Here is a 19,456-nt window from a genome sequence, read left to right as displayed (position 1 = left end):
CAAAAACACTTAAGTTAACTTCGCATAGCAATTTTACATGCAGCACCACACCTACATACTTTGAATATTGTCTTATTTCTGTAGTCTGCTTCACAACGTAGTCGTTTATCACATCACGTAGGCTATCATTTAACACAGAGAAGTTTTTTGTTTCAGAATAAATGCTGAAGAAACATGAATTGTGTTGGATAATTGCAAGGCTTTTTCTCGAGCTTTTTTCACGAGGTGGAGGTGGCATGACTTACCATGCTACGAATTGTATTCTTTGAGGTCTGTCATCACACAAACCTCTAAGATGTCTTCTTAATTACACGCTTAATTCACAGTCCATTTTTCTCATATTTACCTTATCCACAAGCGCTGCGCTATCGTTAAACCTCTAATTTAGGACCGTGAAGCATAGACCTAAAAGAAAAGAGTAAAGACTTCAGTAAGACCAGAGAGGGTTTCACAGCCGTAATTCAGTTATAAACAGCGCCCTCTGTTGGATTTAAGTATATTACAAGTACTAGGCATAGGCTAGAATGGGTACATAAAGAAAGAATCACATCTTCACCCCCAATGTATTTATCTACTTGTCCATTGAAAAAGTAGACGCCTGTTCTAGATCTGAACAACAGACAGGGCTTAATATCCATACCGTGTTTGATTACTTTGATATTGGTTACTTTTTCACAACGCATCTCATGGGAACCAATCGGAACCTTCTATCTACAGTAAGGTGAAGTTCCACACGGTGGTATTTTGTTGTAACACTCATTTCATATGATACCAAAATCGAGCATGTCAACCAACATATTCACCTTTCAGGATTACAAATCCACACCGGATCCAATATATGAAGTAAACGTAGAATGCTTGCAGCCATCACCTGTTCCAATAATTATAGATAATGGTTCATTTCAAACCCGGGCAGGATGGGCGTGCGACGAACTTTTGTCTCCAAGACTTCAATTCAAATCCGTGGCGGCCCGAAGCCGAGGGGCTGCGAGGAGTGAGACTCAGATTGGCAATGATATCCCAAATCTGGAACCGCTCCGATGGCTTCTAAAAAGTCAATTTGATCGCAATGCTGTCGTCAATTTTGAAATCCAAGAGCTGATGTTCGACTATGTGTTTATGCATCTAGGTATCGCCACAGAGGTAAGTGAAGTTAATACTTCCGCCGTAAAGGCTGCTTAGACAGTCGCCTGCTTTCCCTATTGTTTCCAAAGTGTAGGCTTCTTGCTGAAAGCAGAATTGTTTATATTTCTACCAAGGGCTGTGTGGAGCACCCCGTGGTTCTGACTGAGGCTCCCTGCAACCCGCTGCACTGCCGACAGATGATGTCAGAACTTCTCTTCGAGTGCTATGGTGTTCCACAAGTCAGCTATGGCATTGACAGCTTGTTTAGCTTCTACTTGAACAATAGGCAACGCAGTGTGGATACCTCGCACACAGGACTCGTCATCTCCTCTGGTTATTACTGTTCTCACGTTCTTCCAGTCATCAATGGCAGGTAGGTGTTTGACTGCCAGAGGTGGAAAAGTCCAGCTCTGAAAGTCCAAACATGCATTGGTTCTACCTACTGATCTCACCAATTAGCTGCTCTCCCTGGCTGAAGAGTTGTGCTAAAATAATCAGCTGGTTGAATGTTTGGCACAGATATGTGGTAGGATTTTTACTTTCTTAAGCTGGACTTTTCCACCTCTGTTGACTACTAGGCTACTACTATGGATTTGACAGTCTCTTTCTCACTTTGTGTTATATTTTCTCTATAGTTCTATACTTGTATAGGCCTATGTGTCACTGACCACTTCATTCCACTTCATTTTTGCGCGTGTTAGACTGGATGCAGTCAATTCCAAGCGGGTGAATGTGGGAGGAAGCCAGGCTGCCAGTTACCTCCAGCGCCTGTTGCAGCTGAAGTATCCGGGTCAGCAGCCTGCCCTCACTCTCAGTCGAATGGAGGAGCTTCTGCATCAGCACAGCTACGTCGCTTCAGACTACCAACAAGGTAAGCGGTATGCTCTCTGCGGTATGCTGTGCTCTGTGTGGGTAACAACAACTGATTACACACAAGAGTCCAATTGTCAGGTTGGTCACTTTGAACTACATTTCAATTCAGGATGCATCGTGAAGGCAACATGGCTTCACTGAAGATTAGTCTTTTTGTAAATGAAGCTTGCCGCCTCCTACCCAATGCACTCCGTCCTCATCTGGAAGTGATGACTCTGAACCCAAGATGGCCGCCACCATGTGCTCCCTGTGACACTGGCTTCATGAATCCAATTCAGATCTTTCCAATCATCTCATCTCTTTCTAAGTATTGCCAATTTTTGACTTTATTTGTCAGTGTTTGGTTCTTTCCCTGCATATGGTGAACCTCGTCAATTCCATCTACAAGTTTAGAGGCAACTGTCTAAGTGGAAGCTTTCGGGCCACAGGCTTATCTGTTTCTGGCCTGTCTGCAGATAACATGCCCATAACAACAACCTTCCTAGTTCATCAGTAAGATACATTCTCTTTTCAACACTGTCGACTAATCTGCATAAGTCTGTAAAAATGGCTGAGTTACATCCAGTCCAAGAAAAGGAGCCCTGGAATGTGGTGGCTGGGCGCAATTTACCAAAGGAAGTAGTCCTGCCCATCTTCATTATGGAAAGGGAAATCCTATCTAAGGATGAGTCTATCAAGAATCCTGTGCGAGAAGGCGAGATCTTTCATTGCCTCATACAGGAGGTTTACCCTTATCACCTCAGGTCAATCCAAAGAGTTGGTGCACTCTGGCGAATTTACCTGCATGATAGGGATGCAAGAGCTAAACTCCTTATGAGAGGAATCTCTGTTCGTGGCAAGCATATTCACCTCAAAGAGGACAATCCCTTCAGCCTGAAATCACGTATGGCCGATCTAAATGCAGTTCAGATCACCATCAAAGAGCTACCTGAAACTGCTGATGACAGTGTTGTGCTTGAGTTCCTGAGTCAGAGAGGGTGCAAGACTGTCAGCAAGGTCATGAGACGCATGATCCGCTACAACAACCAGCTGACTAACTGCTCTAACGGAGACCGGATGGTTTATATAGAAGCCATGCCCCCCAAACACATCTCCCGGTCTGTGAAAATGGGCTCACACTGGGCAAAGATCTTCTACTATGGACAGGCTAACATCCAACAGCACGAAAAGACCCATGATAGAACAAATGAACCTAATTACAGTCCTGCCACCCAAGAGTCAATTAGGGTTATAGAGGACACCTTCAGCTTGTATGTGGGAAAAGAATCCTTAAACCCTGATTATGTGCCAGAGCGAACCGCGTCTGATGAAGAAGAGCCTGAGATGGTAAAGGAGGTCTTCTCCCAAACCCTGGAGGAAAACGGAAATGAGTCCTCTCCTGAACCTCCTGAGGCTCCAACCCCGACCAAGAAGAAAAACAACCAGAGAAAAAAGAAAAAACAACCCATGGAACCTATTAGAATAAATGAGGGAAGACGGGACACAAATACCAAATGGGACACTAAGACAAACAGACAACGATCTAACTCTTTTGGAAGTTCAGCGAAAGTTGATATATCATCATTTCGATCCTACTTCCTATCAGAAAAAGCCTTACAGGCAAAGAGACCAAGAGATACTAGATCACTAAGTTCTGAATCAAGCATAAAGTCACCAGCCAAGAAGAGGGCTGACACAGTCATTGCTGACACAGTGGATGCTAAGGACCAGGAGCCTACTCAACAGCTGACATGTCAACAACAAGGCTTCTGGGTCCCAACTGAAGCGGGTGCAACACCAGAGATGATGAACAGCCCACTAGGAGAAAATAGTCCGACAGCTCAAGCAATCCAGCATTAGAAGTACCAGAAAACACTATGATTTCTGCGGACAGTTTTGAAAACTCCTGAAGTTACCACTTTAGAGTTATTGGAAGGAATTTGGATTTTTTCATGACCTTATGTAATGTGCTTGTCTACTACTCTTTCATGTGTTTGCATGTATTGTCTGAGTGTGGGGGGATGAGCAGGTGCTATGGCGCTGTGCTTATTTGTGTGGGCATAGTCTCTGCACAAGTCATTGCAAGCTTGAGAAGTAAACTCATGGACATTGAATGCCCAAGACTCTCATACTGCTTACATTACTACTATGAATGGAATTTGCCCATAACTGTTAACTTAACTGTGGAACTTGCATCATTAGTGCATGCCTTAGACTTCTATAATGCCTCTTTTACCTTCTGGTCACTATCCCCAGCAGAAGATCATATGGTCCCTCCTCTTGACCCGTCACCCCTACCTTGCATAGCCCTAATGTACAGTGCTTTGTGTGTGAGTCTATGGGATTTGAACAGTTGAACAATAATGATCATAGCCAGCCTTGTGTTGACTATGTGGAGAGATTAGATTGCTCAAGCTACTCTCCTGACCAGGTGAAACATATTCTTATTAAAAATAATTTCTCTCTTCTCCATGTTAACACTAGAAGTTTGCATAAACATCATGATGACTTGGTTTCCCTTCTGACTACTACCGACTGTGGATTTGATGTGGTGGCCTGTAGTGAGACTTGGCTGAATGAGAGATCACACATAGACTCTTTAGATATTGAGGGATACAGATTAATCAACAAAAATAGATCAGATAAAATTGGAGGTGGTGTCTGTTTATACGTGAGGTCCAAGCTCAATGTTAGAGTGTGTGAGGATTTGATTATCGATGACAGTCTTTCAGACTCATTATTCATTGAGATCAAAATTAGTTGTACCAAAAAATATACAATTGGAGTGGTCTACCGTCCCCCTGATTCAGATTTTAACTTATTCAGGCTGAAACTGGAAGAACTCCTATTTCATTTAAATAGCAACAAAATGGAGTGCATCATACTTGGAGACTATAATATAGATATAGCAAAAAATGATACGATAAAAAATGATTTCATTAACACCCTACACTCATTTGCCTTTTATCCTACGATTAACATCTTTACTAGAGTCACTCAATATACGAAGACTATCATTGATAACATTATAACCAACATTCCTAATAGGAGCTTAACATCTGGTGTAATCATTTCGGACATTGCCGACCATTTTCCTGTACTGCTATCCGTTGATTTAATGACCAAACATTCGACTCCTAACCAGAAAATAAAAGTTAAAATCATAAATGAAAGAACATTAAACCAATTGTGTCAACACCTACAAAATAAAAATTGGGACACTATTTATCATTCCAGTGACCCCGATTCTGCATACAACTCCCTTGTTGATATCATTTCTGATTCTATGCACTGTACCATCCCTGAAAAGAGGGTTGTAAGCAGTATCAAAGTCCATAAGCCATGGCTGACACAGGATATCCTAAAATCTATTAATCACAAAAATAAACTCTACAAATGCTACATAAAAAACCCTAATGATACAAACAAGGATAACTACACCAAATTCAGGAACAAACTCACACATATCCTCCGAAAAAGTAAAAGAGATCATTACACTGACTGCCTCAAACAATCACTGGGTGACTCTAAGAAAACATGGCAGGTCCTTAATAGAGCCCTCGGTAGGGACAAGAAAGATACAGTTCTCCCTGATATTGGTAGCTCATCTGGTCAAGATGCTATTGAACTTGCAAACCAGTTCATTAACCATTTTGCCTCCATCGGAGAGAAGCTAGCTAGCAACATTTTTCCACCCCAGGGAGCGTCCTTTACTCATTATCTATATGGGGAGTATTCCAACTCATTCTTTATGCGCCCAACAGATCATAACGAAATTCGTACGATCATTGGGAACATGAAAAGCTCAAAAACAGCTGGAGCTGATGGAATTAGTAGTATGATCCTTAAGGCTATAATGAATACAATCATAGAGCCACTCACTTACTGTGTGAACCTTTCCCTGTCAAATGGGAGTGTACCGAAGCTTGCAAAAACAGCAAGAATCATTCCAATTTATAAATCAGGAGACAAAAATAACATTAACAACTATAGACCCATATCAATCCTGCCTACACTATCTAAGGTATTTGAAAAGGTAGTGCACAAGAGGTTGAGTGGCTACTTAGAGAAATATAACATACTTGTCCCCTCTCAGTATGGCTTTAAGAAACAAAGCACAACCTGCATGGCGCTTCTTGATCTCTTAGAAAACATCTATCATGCCATTGATAACAACAAACAGGCTATTGGGATATTTTTGGATCTATCCAAAGCATTCGATACCATTGATTTCAATATCTTACTTAGTAAGCTGCAGCACTATGGGATCAGAGGCACAGCATGGAGATGGTTCAAAAGCTACCTCCAGAATAGAGAGCAGTTTGTACTTATAAATGACCATACATCAGTACAGAAAACTGTTAGTCTTGGGGTCCCCCAGGGTTCCATTCTCGGGCCTCTTATGTTCATTCTTTATATCAATGACTTAGTCTATGCTTCTGATGCATTTTATAAAGTGTTATTTGCAGATGATACCAACTTAATCCTGTCTCACAAAAATCTTCCTATGTTGCAGGAAACTGCAAACAAGGAGTTGTTGAAAGTGGACACTTGGTTTAAGTGTAATAAATTATCATTAAATATCAATAAAACAAACTATATTGTATTTCGTTCCACAAAAAATACAAATAATGTGGAAAATCTCTGTCTCTCTATCAATGGTCAACCCATTGAAAGAGTAAAATCAACTACATTTTTGGGTGTAGAAATTGATGAATTTATTACTTTCAAAAGACACATTGACCAACTATTGAATAAACTTTCTAAATATGTTGGACTATTTTTCAAAGCAAGACATTTTCTCCCACTCTCAGCGCTCCTTACACTTTATAAATCCCTGTTTGAGCCCCACATCACCTACTGCAATTTCATCTGGTGCAATACATTTCCTAGTCATCTTTTAAAGTTACAGTCTCTTCAGAAAAAAATTATACGTGCAATATCCTGGTCAAACTACAATGCTCCTACAGCTTCACTGTTCTACTCATATGGTCTCCTCAAGATCCCTGAAATCAATATCTATCACAACGCCTGTGCTATGTATCAGGTAGTACATAACATGAACCCCCGCCTATGTGAGCTTATACCAATCTCTCGTCCACTGCACACATACCACACCAGGAATAAACATATGATAACTGGTAAAGTAAGAAGACTGAAGAGCACTAGCCTTAGCATTGTTTCCAGGGGACCACAGATATGGAACAAGCTTGAAGGCTTTATAAAAATGTCCCAGTCCTTCTTGGCTTTCAAAAAAAATGTTAAGCAGAGGCTGTTATCTTCCTACACTTGATTCTCATTGGTGGTGTGTGAGGGTATCGGTGTTTGTGTGTCTGTACAGTGTGTGTGTACAGTATGTGTGAGTGTGTGTGTGTGTGTGTGTGTGTGTGTGTGTGTGTGTGTGTGTGTGTGTGTGTGTGTGGGGAGGGGGGGGGGGGTGCCTATGGGTTCCCGTTATAAGCATTTCTTGCTTCTTAGGGAAAACCGTTTCATGCTTCTTGTTGTCTTGTTGTTGGATGTTTGCATTGTGTTGTATTGTGCTCTTGTATTGTTTTGTATTTTTAGCATGAATAAACAATAAACAATAAACAAACGATGAGCGATGCGTTTGTGTGCTGTTATTTAGAGCTTGAGAAGTGGCGCAGCCCAGAGTTCTATGAGCAGGAGGTGCATCGCATCCAGCTGCCGTTTTCAGCCAAGCTGGCGGGCGCTGCCGGCGTGGGGTCCGAGGAGCGCCAGGAACGGAGAGCCAATCAGCTGCGGCGACTGCAGGAGATCAACGCCCGACGCAGAGAGGAGAAAATCCAGCAGGATCAGGAGCGTCTCGACTCCCTATTGGCAGTGCAGGTGACGAGACGTTCATTCATTCATTCATACGCACAGACACGTTTTTATCATCATGCCATACACATGGGAATTTATGCCCAATTTCTTTCATACGTCTTTGGACTCGTAGGAGCTGCTGGAGGATGGGCTGGTGGATCAGTACCAGCGGCGGCTGGTTGAGCTGAACATGGACTCCGCTGAGGAGCTCCAGTCCTACATCCACAAGATCGGCATGAACCTGGAGCTCAGTCGCCAGCGCAATCTCCTGCAGGAGGGGCTGGACAGCAGGGCAGAGGTGCGTGTGTGCTATTGGAAGGGAGGAAATAAATAAATATTTCTTTAAAAAAAAGAAACTAATTGGGGGGTATTTGGATGGACATGCATCCAAGTCATCCTTTTTTTAAAAAATAATTTAATTGATGAAACAAGTTTCTGATAGATTAAACCAACTAAGATCTTTGGACTGCACAGAGCCCCATATGAATTTGTTTTACAACAGAAGACTCATATTAATTGGATATTCCCAACACATGTGTGTGGTGTGTGAGTGTACCTCTGTTTGTCATTGTTGTCAGGCATTGGATCTTGATCAGTCGATGGAAGAAGGGGACGGCACAGCTGACACTGATCCTGATTTTGGTGATGAGAACACAGAAGTGGAAAAATCGGTTAATGTTTCCCAGGTGGGTTACACACCCATACAATATAATACAACACAACACCTGCAAATCACAACAGCTCCAACAGCTCAAGACGTAAATGTGAGATTGTCCATCCCGTATGCTTGAGGTAGAGCAGGGGATCAGGATTTGGGGTTTAGCTTCAGGTAGTTGGCATCGAAATTGGGCGCCACCATCTGTAAAAAATGATGTTCCACAGGTGCTCACTTCCAGGCATGTTTTCACATGGTGCGTTCAGGACATCTGGGAATATTAGGGACCGCTCTCGTGATTATTTCGTGATTACCAGTGCTCATGTGCTTTGCCGTCGGAATGTGTGAAAAACATGGACACCACAACAAAGGTTAAAACATGCGCTCATTAATCAACATAGTTTGCCTTTGTGGAGCAGTGGATGTTCCCATGAGCTGTCAGTTTCCAAAACTGGAAGAATCGATCAATCAGCATGGCTAATAGGCTGGGTAAACCCTGCCTGAACTTCCGGGGAATCTTAAAAGATTGGGCTTAGTATGGTGAAAACCAGAATACATGGCTGATCTAATTTGTTGCTATCAGTAATGTGGCAGCTAACTGGCTTGTTTGTCAAAATGTGACCGGAAATGGATGCTCATGGGCCACCATTTTTAAGGCCATTGAAGCAAATGAGTCCAGTTTACATGATGCTTCCACAAGGTGGAGTCGCTTAAAAACAAATCACTAACTTATTCATCAGGCGACCTTGGGTGTCTTGAAAGGCGCTTTAAAAAATTAAATGTATTATTATTATTATTATCTTTTTGGACCATACATAATGGAGAAGGTGGCACTATGACTTCCATGATCATGCCTCTATACAATACTTTCTGTATACTAAGTTTCCCTTTCTGTCTCTCTCCCCCCCTCCATCTCTTATTTTATCCTCTCCACATCCTCTGTCTCTCTCTCTCTCTCAGCCTGCATTGAAGTTAGCAGAGTACCACCAGCTGTTTGTGGGCACAGAGCGACTGCGTGCTCCAGAGGTAATTTTCCAGCCGTCAATGATCGGAGAAGATCAGATGGGTCTCATGGAGACCGTGCAGTTTGTGCTGGACAGGTGAGCGTTTACATCAACACCTGAAGGACAAGATTTGCAGGAAATTACTTAGAGACAATGCTAACCAGTTCCCTTTAGTTTACATGAAACTAGTTTTTTCCCCAGATGAAGACAGTTTTGAAGTGTAAACTGTGTAAACATGTAAACCACACCTTGAGAACCACACCTTGAGAGCCACACCTTTGTTCCAATACCCAAGAGAGGATTTTGTGTTGGTGCAGGTACACCCTTGAGCAGCAGGGGGCACTGGTGGAGAATGTCCTTCTCACAGGAGGGAATCTGATGTACCCTGGGTTGCGGGATCGTGTGGAGAGTGGACTACTGGCCATAAGACCATTCCAGTCATACTTTAAGGTAAAACTGAGTGCTAGACTTCTTTCTGACCATGTGCATACAGTTAAGTGAACCTATGTGTTTGGATATTTAAGTAAAAGCTGTAAAATGTCCCACAAAATAAACACTTTGTTTGAATATTCTCACCCAACCACAGCATTATTTGCTTCAGGTGGCCTCTGTAATGTTAGACATCTTGCTTTTTTTTTTTTAAACCTGTGATTAAACACATGATTGTTATAACCATTGAGCACTTAAGCTGAATCAGGTAACCCAACACAACAGTACCACAGACTTGTTCTTGACCATTCTTTACATTCCCAACCCAAAGCTCCATGACAGGGCTTGGTCCTTCACGCATCCATGCTCTAACTCTCTCCCTCTCCCTTGCAGGTGAGGCTAGCATCGCGGCCAGCGCTGGATGCTTGGTACGGAGCTCGCGAGTGGGCTTTGCAGAACCCCCCTGGAGAACAGGGCTGGCTGAGCAAGCAGGACTACGAGGAAAAAGGAGGGGAGTACCTGAGCGAGCACGGTGCCTCAAACGTCTTCATCCCCATGGCCATCAGTCGGCCTACGCAACGAGCGAACGAGGCCGCTCCCGCCTCTGAGCTCACTCTGCCCACGGAGTCGGGACAGGCAACTGGGCCTGGTGCTGTTGCCATGGAGACCACCCCAGAATCTGGTGCTGATGCCTCCCTTTCAGACACCAGAGAGGCATCTTCTAACATACATAGTGACACAGACCCACTTATCTCAACATAGATTCAGCACATGCTCCCGCCTCCCCAATCATTCCTATTGTTTTGGACTGAATGAAAGAAATGTTTCTGCCTAACTGCATCATGTAGGAGTCAAAACACCAGAAAATGAACTCTTCATAGGCCGAGCATGTGTACACCACAGTGTATTTACCAGACTTCCGATAGACTTTGGTTTTAGCAGTTTGTGTGTTTTAATGAATTTGTAAACCATTTGTAATCTGTAATGGGTTTATGCAGAACAATTGTTGTTTGTTTTCTACAATTTGTTGTATACAATGTCCAATTTACCTACCACTTAAATAACAAAGTAGGGATTAATGTGGAAGGAAATTTAGAAATACAGTATAATTAGATCAGGAAAATCTGGACACATGCAAATTATTTCAGTGAGGCAACCATTGTATTCTAGCTTGTTTTAGAGCTAAGAGATCACATGTTGCTACATTTTCTCATGAAGCATATTTAATAAAAAATTACGGCAATACATGTATATTTGACACGGTTCATTCAGTGATACAGTACAGAAGATTACAACATGGATTCCCTTCTTTAAATATGATACAGTAGTAATCAGTCTCAACATTATTATGTTTACAAATGCAATATTGAATTTCCAAAAGGAAAACAAAATGTTAATGTGCTGTGCAAATATAAAAAGACGAAGGAAATAGGTCAAGGTGCTGTCCCCTCACAAACCCATCAAATGACGCCACAATGCCGCGATGGCAAAACTCACCAGCCGATATAGGCAACACTGAGCGGACACAGGTCTCTCTTATCTTGGTCATTAAATAAGTATATTTGCACTTTACAGATGAGTGAGGGGTTAGGGCAACATAAAGTCATGATGTAAGCATGCCTTCTCCAATCAGTGTATTTACTATACACTACGGGTACATTTTTGCCTTTTTTTTTTTTGCATTACAAAAAATAACGAGTATCTAAACGAGTCCTCCTCGGAGCCTTCGACTAGCTTCGATTACATTCAGGTGTGAAGTCCCGCTCTCTGAAGCTGAAGGAAATATCGGAGTTTAGTGGACCTTTGGTCATAGGTACGATTCACATTCTCACAATCAAGTTATTGAGACGGCTATTACTGACCTTTAATTAGACATTTTAGTATTATGCTCCTTAAAACTATGGGGACCCAGAACATCATCATACAGTAGAGATGTCCGCTCACTGTAAATGTGTGAGAAACACTCACTAGGACCATCGTACAGGACATCTGCAGGGGTGAGTGCACTGCCTTCTGAATAAGGCACATCTGGGTCTCACGACGATGCAACAAGAGCAACTTCACTGACTGAGTAGAGCGGCACAATCATGGTTTCACCATAGATTAAGAGAATGCAAGGAATGCTTTTTCAAACACAAAAGCCTACGGTCCACACCTACACACACATACATAGGCAAGCTTACACTCGCACACACTCATAGGACAGCCTATCCACCTAGGCTGAGTACATTAACTACCTACACTTCTTCTGTGATGCATATTCATGTGTAACGCATGTTAGTGCAAAATGGACGGCATGTAAGCAGCACAGATACCATAAAAAAAGACATTCTGAGGCCTCCAAGTACTTTTGTTCCCAGGATGTGTCCCAATACAACGTCTCTCCGAAGGCCTGGGAGACTCAAGGTGAAACCTTTTGTACAGGCTTGTTCCGGACAGTTCATTCTAATGCCATGCGTTTCTCTCATAAGAAGGTTTCCATGTCAGCATGCCTATTTGTACTTGACCTGAATGGCTCTGGCTGGAGGGAAGAGTTATTAAAGGAATGATCGGACTATTTACACTTCACACGATCCCACGCGTTTACAGTGAGATGCCGCCACTTCAGACCACAGCAACAGACAGTGGAGGAAAACAAAAGCCTTAGCGAATGCTGTAACGAACACAGACACAGCAACAAAAAGGCTGCACAAAAACACACATCAATTGTAGATACCTGATCTGCCCAACAGACCATTTTAAAGGAGTGCGGAATAAACTTCATCTCCAGTAGTAATGTACTTTCATGTCTTTTCAAAAAAGAAAAACAAAAAGGTGCAATATCTAAGACTCGAACCCATGTGTGCACTCAGCTCACCCCCAGTACACTTCCCATGATCACATGACTGGCACACACACACACACACACACGCACGCGCGCACACACACACACACACCAAAGGACAGCAGACACTCCACATTTTGCCTACTAACAACGTTCGGAGTTGCACTGTGGTTGAGGCTTGTGCCAGTATTGGTTGGAGAGTGTGGTGATGGAGACCTGAGCAGTCCTCTGGTGGAGCCTCGAGGAGAGTGTCCGCTTGCACAAGCCCTGCACGGATGGACGGACGGACGGACGGACGGACGTTCGGTGTGCGCAGCCTGGGTGGGGGGTGGCGAGGGGGGAGACTGAGTAGGGGCCCACCCCTCTCCTTCACTTGCGAGCCCCCTCGGCACAGTGCTGGAATTGAGCGAAGCTCAGGAACACCTGCTCCAGAGAGATCTGACTCACACAGTAGTCTTCGATGCCATACTTCTCTTTGGCTGCCTCAAGGGTCCCAAAGACCTAAAGACCAAAACACACACGCACACACACACACACACACACACGAACAACAGAAATCTTTTTTAGTCTTTTATTTATTTCATACAAACGATTGCTCAGCTACTTGCTCATAAACTATGACATGTCTAACTGAAAGCAGCGCCTAAGGTAGGACAGACTAGCACATGAGCACACTGCTCAGTCACATCAACACACTGCTGCTATACGTGTGCCATGAGCTCTCTGTTATGCTCTATGTATGTGTCTGACGATGTGCACGCATGAGAGCGAGTATCTCACCTGAGCCCATGTCAAGCTTTTGTCAGTCAAGTGGTAGTGCACCATGCCCTGGTGTTCATCCTTCAATAGGCTCCCTGTACAAACAACAACAACAACAACACAGAGGAGATGCTGATTAGTGACCGTCCACCAAAACAAGTCTCAATCCCACGAGATTCTGCGCTGGTTGTGGTTATGTGCACATTGGTGATCACCAACATTTTGGAAAATAAGGGGTTTTTTTGCTGTTAACAGTCGAGTTCGGCAAGAGAATACATACCCTTCCCTTCTCTGTGTGTGATGACCCAGTCTGACACCATTTGCCTAGCTTAGCACAATTCACTGGAAGTGGGTATTTTATACAGTCTATGGGTTAGACCAGTATAGCTAGCATATGGCTAAAATGGTCTGGTATAACCCACTTCCAGTGAATTATGCTTTAATCAAGATTTAGTGGTGTCAGACTGGGTTACTGAGAAATTATGACATGAAGAAAAGGATATTCCCCTTGAATTTCCCTTTGGGTGTGTGTGTGTGTGTGTGTGTGTGTGTGTGTGTGTGTGTGTGTATGTATGTATCTCTCTCTATAGGCTAGGATAACTGTGTCAGAGTTGGTGGGACACGGTGGCTGCTCGCACCTGGGAATGTGGACTCGATGAACTCTTTGAAGAGCTGCAGCTGTGTCTCCTCCACCTCGCTCTCCAGCCGCACCTTGGCCAGGAGGGTGTAGCCGCTGCCGAACTTGCTCTTCAGGTGCTGCGGACTGCCCAGACACTTCAGCTGGCCGTTCACCATCACGGCCAGACGGGTGCACAGTGCCTCACACTCCTCCATGCTGTGGGGAGGAGGGCAAGAGAGGGGGAGGGAGAGAGAGAGAGACAGAGAGAGAGAGAGAGAGAGAGAGAGAGAGAGAGAGAGAGAGAGTGGTCAACTAAACAGGATGATCACTGAAACCTCTCATCCCACTTTATACACTAATGGCTGTGGTGACTGAGGCTGAGCACCTTTTGCTGTTTATGTGTCAATGGATGTGTCCATAGTACATTTGTTTTATAATGTTTTCTGTTGCCATTCCACTATGTCTTGTATGTCCATTCATTCTGTATAATCTGTTAATCTGTTAGATATGCCGCGTGTGCATATGTATTTGTTGTTCACAACTGCGTGGTGTGTGTCTGACCTGTGTGAAGTGATGATGACAGCTTTGCCAGACTCGCGAGTACGGGTGACAGCATCCCACAACAGTCGCCTGGCAACAGGATCCATGCCCGTTGATGGCTCGTCCAGAAAGATGACTGGTGGGCCACCAATCAGAGCCATCCCAGCACTCAGTTTCCGCTTGTTGCCCCCACTACACACACACACACAGACACAGACACAGACACAGACACAGACACAGACACAGACACACACACACACACACACACACACACACACACACAGTTAGTCTTACAGCTTTTTTCCCCTCATCCACTTGATTCCTTCATTCAACATTACTCTTCCATTTGGGAACGCCTGAGGGGCAAGGACATTCTGATCATTCCATAATCCCCCGCCATCTCCCCCCCCTGCTTTCTCCCTGCTTCTGGAATGTTCCATTACCTGTAGCTGCGGACCAGCTTGTCAGCGTGGGGCTCCAGCAGAAGGGAGCGGAGCACGTTCTCTACGCAGGCCGAGGCGTACTTCTCTGGCACTCCCCTCAGCCTCGCGTACATGCTCAGGGTTTCACGGCCGGTCATGTGATCCAGCACGGCATCGAACTGAGGGCAGTATCCAATTCGCTGCTGAACCTGTACCAAAGCGCACACACAAACACAAATGTGAAGCACAGATGAGATTAAAAATAGTGGCATGTGGTGCAAGCCGCAGCGTTCATACGGTATTACATACGGCTTGTCATAACCGGACACGATGCGGGCGAGCATTAGCGATAGAATCCGTTTCAAATTCTAGAGTCAAGTGTCTAGCATAACTTGATACTCATATTACACTTATTGTTGCATTTTCCTACATTTGCATCAATGAGGGAGAGGGAGAGGGTGAGGGGAGGAAAGACCAGTCGCAAACAGGGAGGTTAGAGGGTGGGAGGGGTGGGAGGGGTGTGTGTGTGTGTGTGTGTGTGTGTGTGTGTGTCGGAGAAACCCAATAAACATTTGGTCAAAAAAAAAAAAAGAAGAATCCGCTTAATTACATTGTTTTCGATTGGAAAGTCCTGACTGAAGCGACGCCAGCAACGCGACGTTTTTGAGAGAACTTTTGTCGGACGCCCTGTTTCTATTTTCTGTTTGTCACTCGCATTGCTCTGCTATTTTGAATGAGAAATATGGAAGCCCGTGACACAACACAACGGCATATTTAACAGATTCAGTGTAGACAGACAACATTGACAGTCGCTCGCTTGGATCCGGTTAGGACCAGGTGTTAATGGCCAAGGGCACATGTGTTTGATTCCCATTCATGGTCATTTCCCGCTCCCATCCCATATCTCTCTCTCCCATTCACTTGCTACTTTTTACAGTGCATGCAAATGCACTGTACTGTTCTTCCTAGACTTCTTATTATTATTCCGCTGATCGATTTTTCTAACCGCAATTTCTCTTCAACCGTTTAACTTAGAAACTTCATTCAAACTCTGTAACGTAGGTCTTCTAATGGATCGGGTTGGTATGACTTTTCAACTTTGTAACTTTTATACTTTTTAAACTATAAATTAAAAACTATTAAAAACTAGAAATGCAATTCCAAGGAATTACCAGTGCATGAAAATGCAAAAAAATGTAGATATGGCTACTAAGGTGTAGCTAGGGTAAACATGGTGGTTGCATAGTTTAAAGAGAGTTGATAGTGTTAAGGTAGACATTTTAAAGCTTAAACATTCCTGTTCTAACTTAACTAATGCTTTCTAACAGGTATTCTAAAATGTTGACTATGCTAACAATGCTAACCAGGTTGATAAGTTAACTTAGCTGATGATTTCTAGCAGTAATGTTAAAAATGCTAACTATGCTAACATTGCTAACTATCTTAACAATGCTAACCATGTTGATTAGCTAACTTAGCTAATCATTTTAGCAGTTGTGTTAAAATGCTAACTATGTTAAGAATGCTAACAATGCTAACTATGCTAACAATGCTAACCAGGTTGATTAGCTAACTAAGCTAATCATTTTTAGCAGTTATGTTAAAAATGCTAACTATGCTAACAATGCTAACCATGCTAACAATGCTAACTTGCTAGTGAGGACTTTTATTTTGAAACAGTAGTTGCTAGGGTATCCATGGTGCCCACTATCAGGAATAAAGAAGTTACTGTAGTATAATCATGTTGGTTGCTATGGAAACTGTAAAAAACGCTTAGTTTTAATGGTTGCTATGTTGGTTGCTAGGTACATGGAGGTTTCATTTAGTTGACTGGAGGCATAGTTGATGATAACTGACAGTTGGAATGGTTGAACAGTTAAATAGTTGAGTAGTTTCAGTGGTTAAATGATTTAATAGTGTATTATTGCAGTGAGGACTTTTATTTTGAAACAGTTGTGGAAAGAGGAAACAGTTAACAGGATATGTAGTCTTCACAGAGAGATTGTATGCTTAAAGCCTGAGAGAGAGAGGGCTGCTGCAGGTGGGGCTGGCCACCTGGCATAAGATTCTAATTGCTCAACGACCCGATTGTGATGTCATAGAGGCCAATGTTAAGTCTATGGGGAAATTTTGAATAGTTTTTATTTAATAGTTCAAAAAGTATAAAAGTTACAAAGTTGAAAAGTCATAGCAACCCGATCCATTAGAATACCTACGTTACAGAGTTTGAATGAAGTTTCTAAGTTAAACGGTTGAAGAGAAATTGCGGTTAGAAAAATCGATCAGCGGAATAATAATAACTAGAAATGCAATTCCAAGGAATTACCAGTGCATGAAAATGCAAAAAAAATTAGATATGGCTACTAAGGTGTAGCTAGGGTAAACATGGTGGTTGCATAGTTTAAAGAGAGTTGATAGTGTTAAGGTAGACATTTTAAAGCTTAAACATTCCTGTTCTAACTTAACTAATAATTTCTAACAGGTATTCTAAAATGTTAACTATGTTAACAATGCTAACCAGGTTGATAAGTTAACTTAGCATTTTTAGCATTACTGCTAGAAATCATCAGCTAACTATGCTAACATTGCTAACTATGTTAACAATGCTAACCACGTTGATTAGCTAACTTAGCTAATCATTTTAGCAGTTGTGCTAAAAATGCTAACAATGCTAACTATGCTAACAATGCTAACCAGGTTGATTAGCTAACTTAGCTAATCATTTTTAGCAGTTACGCTAAAAATGCTAACTATGTTAACAATGCTAACCATGCTAACAATGCTAACTTGCTAGTGAGGACTTTTATTTTGAAACAGTAGTTGCTAGGGTATCCATGGTGCCCACTATCAGGAATAAAGAAGTTACTGTAGTATTATCATGTTGGTTGCTATGGAAACTGTCAAAAACACTTAATTTAAATGGTTGCTATGTTGGTTGCTAGGTACATGGAGGTTTCATTTAGTTGACTGGAGGCATAGTTGATGATAACTGACAGTTGGAATGGTTGAACAGTTAAATAGTTGAGTAGTTTCAGTGGTTAAATGATTTAATAGTGTATTATTGCAGTGAGGACTTTTATTTTGAAACAGTTGTGGACAGAGGAAACAGTTAACAGGATATGTAGTCTTCACAGAGAGATTGTATGCTTAAAGCCTGAGAGAGAGAGGGCTGCTGCAGGTGGGGCTGGCCACCTGGCATAAGATTCTAATTGCTCAACGACCTGATTGTGATGTCATAGAGGCCAATGTTAAGTCTATGGGGAAATTTTTAATAGTTTTTAATTTTTAGTTCAAAAAGTATAAAAGTTACAAAGTTGAAAAATCATAGCAACCCGATCCATTAGAATACCTACGTTACAAAGTTTGAATGAAGTTTCTAAGTTAAACGGTTGAAGAGAAATTGCGGTTAGAAAAAGCTGTCAGCGGAATAATAATAAAGAAAACTAGAAATGCAATTCCAAGGAATTACCAGTGCATGAAAATGCAAAAAAATGTAGATATGGCTACTAAGGTGTAGCTAGGGTAAACATGGTGGTTGCATAGTTTAAAGAGAGTTGATAGTGTTAAGGTAGACATTTTAAAGCTTAAACATTCCTGTTCTAACTTAAAGGAGAATTCCGGTGTGATATTGACTTTAAATGTGTTGAAACATGATACCGAGTGTGAGCGATTGTCTCAGAGCTGATTTCGACCTGTCAGCTGTTCTCCGAAACCCGGCGGGAGCTTAGAAATAGTCAACCAGGTTTTTAACGTTTGTGCCTCGGGCATCGATCTGCCGTGCAAATAAATCACTGTTTTACACCATTAATGAGGCTCAAAGTAGCTCCACACTTTATTGGTAGACTTCTGAGGGCCCTGACATTTAAAACGAGACATCGAGAACTTTGAAAAAGCACTGGTTGTTTACTTACATGACTGTTTATTCAGGCAGTCACTTTCGAAAGTTTACCGGTCGCAGCCATCTTGAATTTAGTCACGTGACTGATTCATGACTAGTGCACGCATAGACATAGCGATTACGTGAACCAGTCACGAATCAGTCACGTGACTAGATTCAAGATGGCTGCTACCGCTAAACTTTCGAAAGTGACTGCCTGAATAAACAGTCATGTAAGTAAACAACCAGTGCTTTTTCAAAGTTCTCGATGTCTCGTTTTAAATGTCAGGGCCCTCAGAAGTCTACCAATAAAGTATGGAGCTACTTTGAGCCTCATTAATGGTGTAAAACAGTGATTTATTTGCACGGCAGTTCGATGCCCGAGGCACAAACGTTAAAAACCTGGTTGACTATTTCTAAGCTCCCGCCGGGTTTCGGAGAACAGCTGACAGGTCGAAAACAGCTCTGAGACAATCGCTCACACTCGGTATCATGTTTCAACACATTTAAAGTCAATATCACACCGG

At 42.6% G+C, this 19,456-nt stretch overlaps 2 protein-coding genes across 2 annotated transcripts in view; one reads left to right on the top strand and one right to left on the bottom strand.

Moving 5' to 3' along the window:
• Window positions 1–770: 770 nt before the first annotated feature.
• On the top strand, window positions 771–10,844 carry actr5 (actin related protein 5). Its single transcript, XM_062531391.1, has 9 exons — window positions 771–1,143; window positions 1,260–1,498; window positions 1,827–1,996; window positions 7,604–7,824; window positions 7,934–8,098; window positions 8,379–8,486; window positions 9,416–9,555; window positions 9,777–9,909; window positions 10,282–10,844. Exons 1-9 carry the CDS (start codon window positions 784–786, stop codon window positions 10,648–10,650), a joined length of 1,905 nt encoding a protein of 634 aa, XP_062387375.1. The 5' UTR covers window positions 771–783; the 3' UTR covers window positions 10,651–10,844.
• Window positions 10,845–12,157: 1,313 nt separating this feature from the next.
• Window positions 12,158–19,456, bottom strand: part of abca3b (ATP-binding cassette, sub-family A (ABC1), member 3b) — a gene marked incomplete in the record, with an annotated part of 38,194 nt that continues 30,895 nt past the window's right edge. Inside the window, 5 exon segments of the mRNA XM_062531373.1 lie at window positions 12,158–13,213; window positions 13,493–13,566; window positions 14,110–14,306; window positions 14,652–14,822; window positions 15,074–15,261. Coding sequence (XP_062387357.1) covers window positions 13,082–13,213; window positions 13,493–13,566; window positions 14,110–14,306; window positions 14,652–14,822; window positions 15,074–15,261 — 762 coding nt within the window.

The sequence above is a fragment of the Sardina pilchardus genome, chromosome 3, assembly GCF_963854185.1.
Source record: "Sardina pilchardus chromosome 3, fSarPil1.1, whole genome shotgun sequence".
In the NCBI taxonomy this organism is placed as follows: domain Eukaryota; kingdom Metazoa; phylum Chordata; class Actinopteri; order Clupeiformes; family Clupeidae; genus Sardina; species Sardina pilchardus.
The sequence above is the reverse complement of the archived record's forward strand: the minus strand, read 5'-3'. Positions and strand labels throughout refer to the sequence as shown.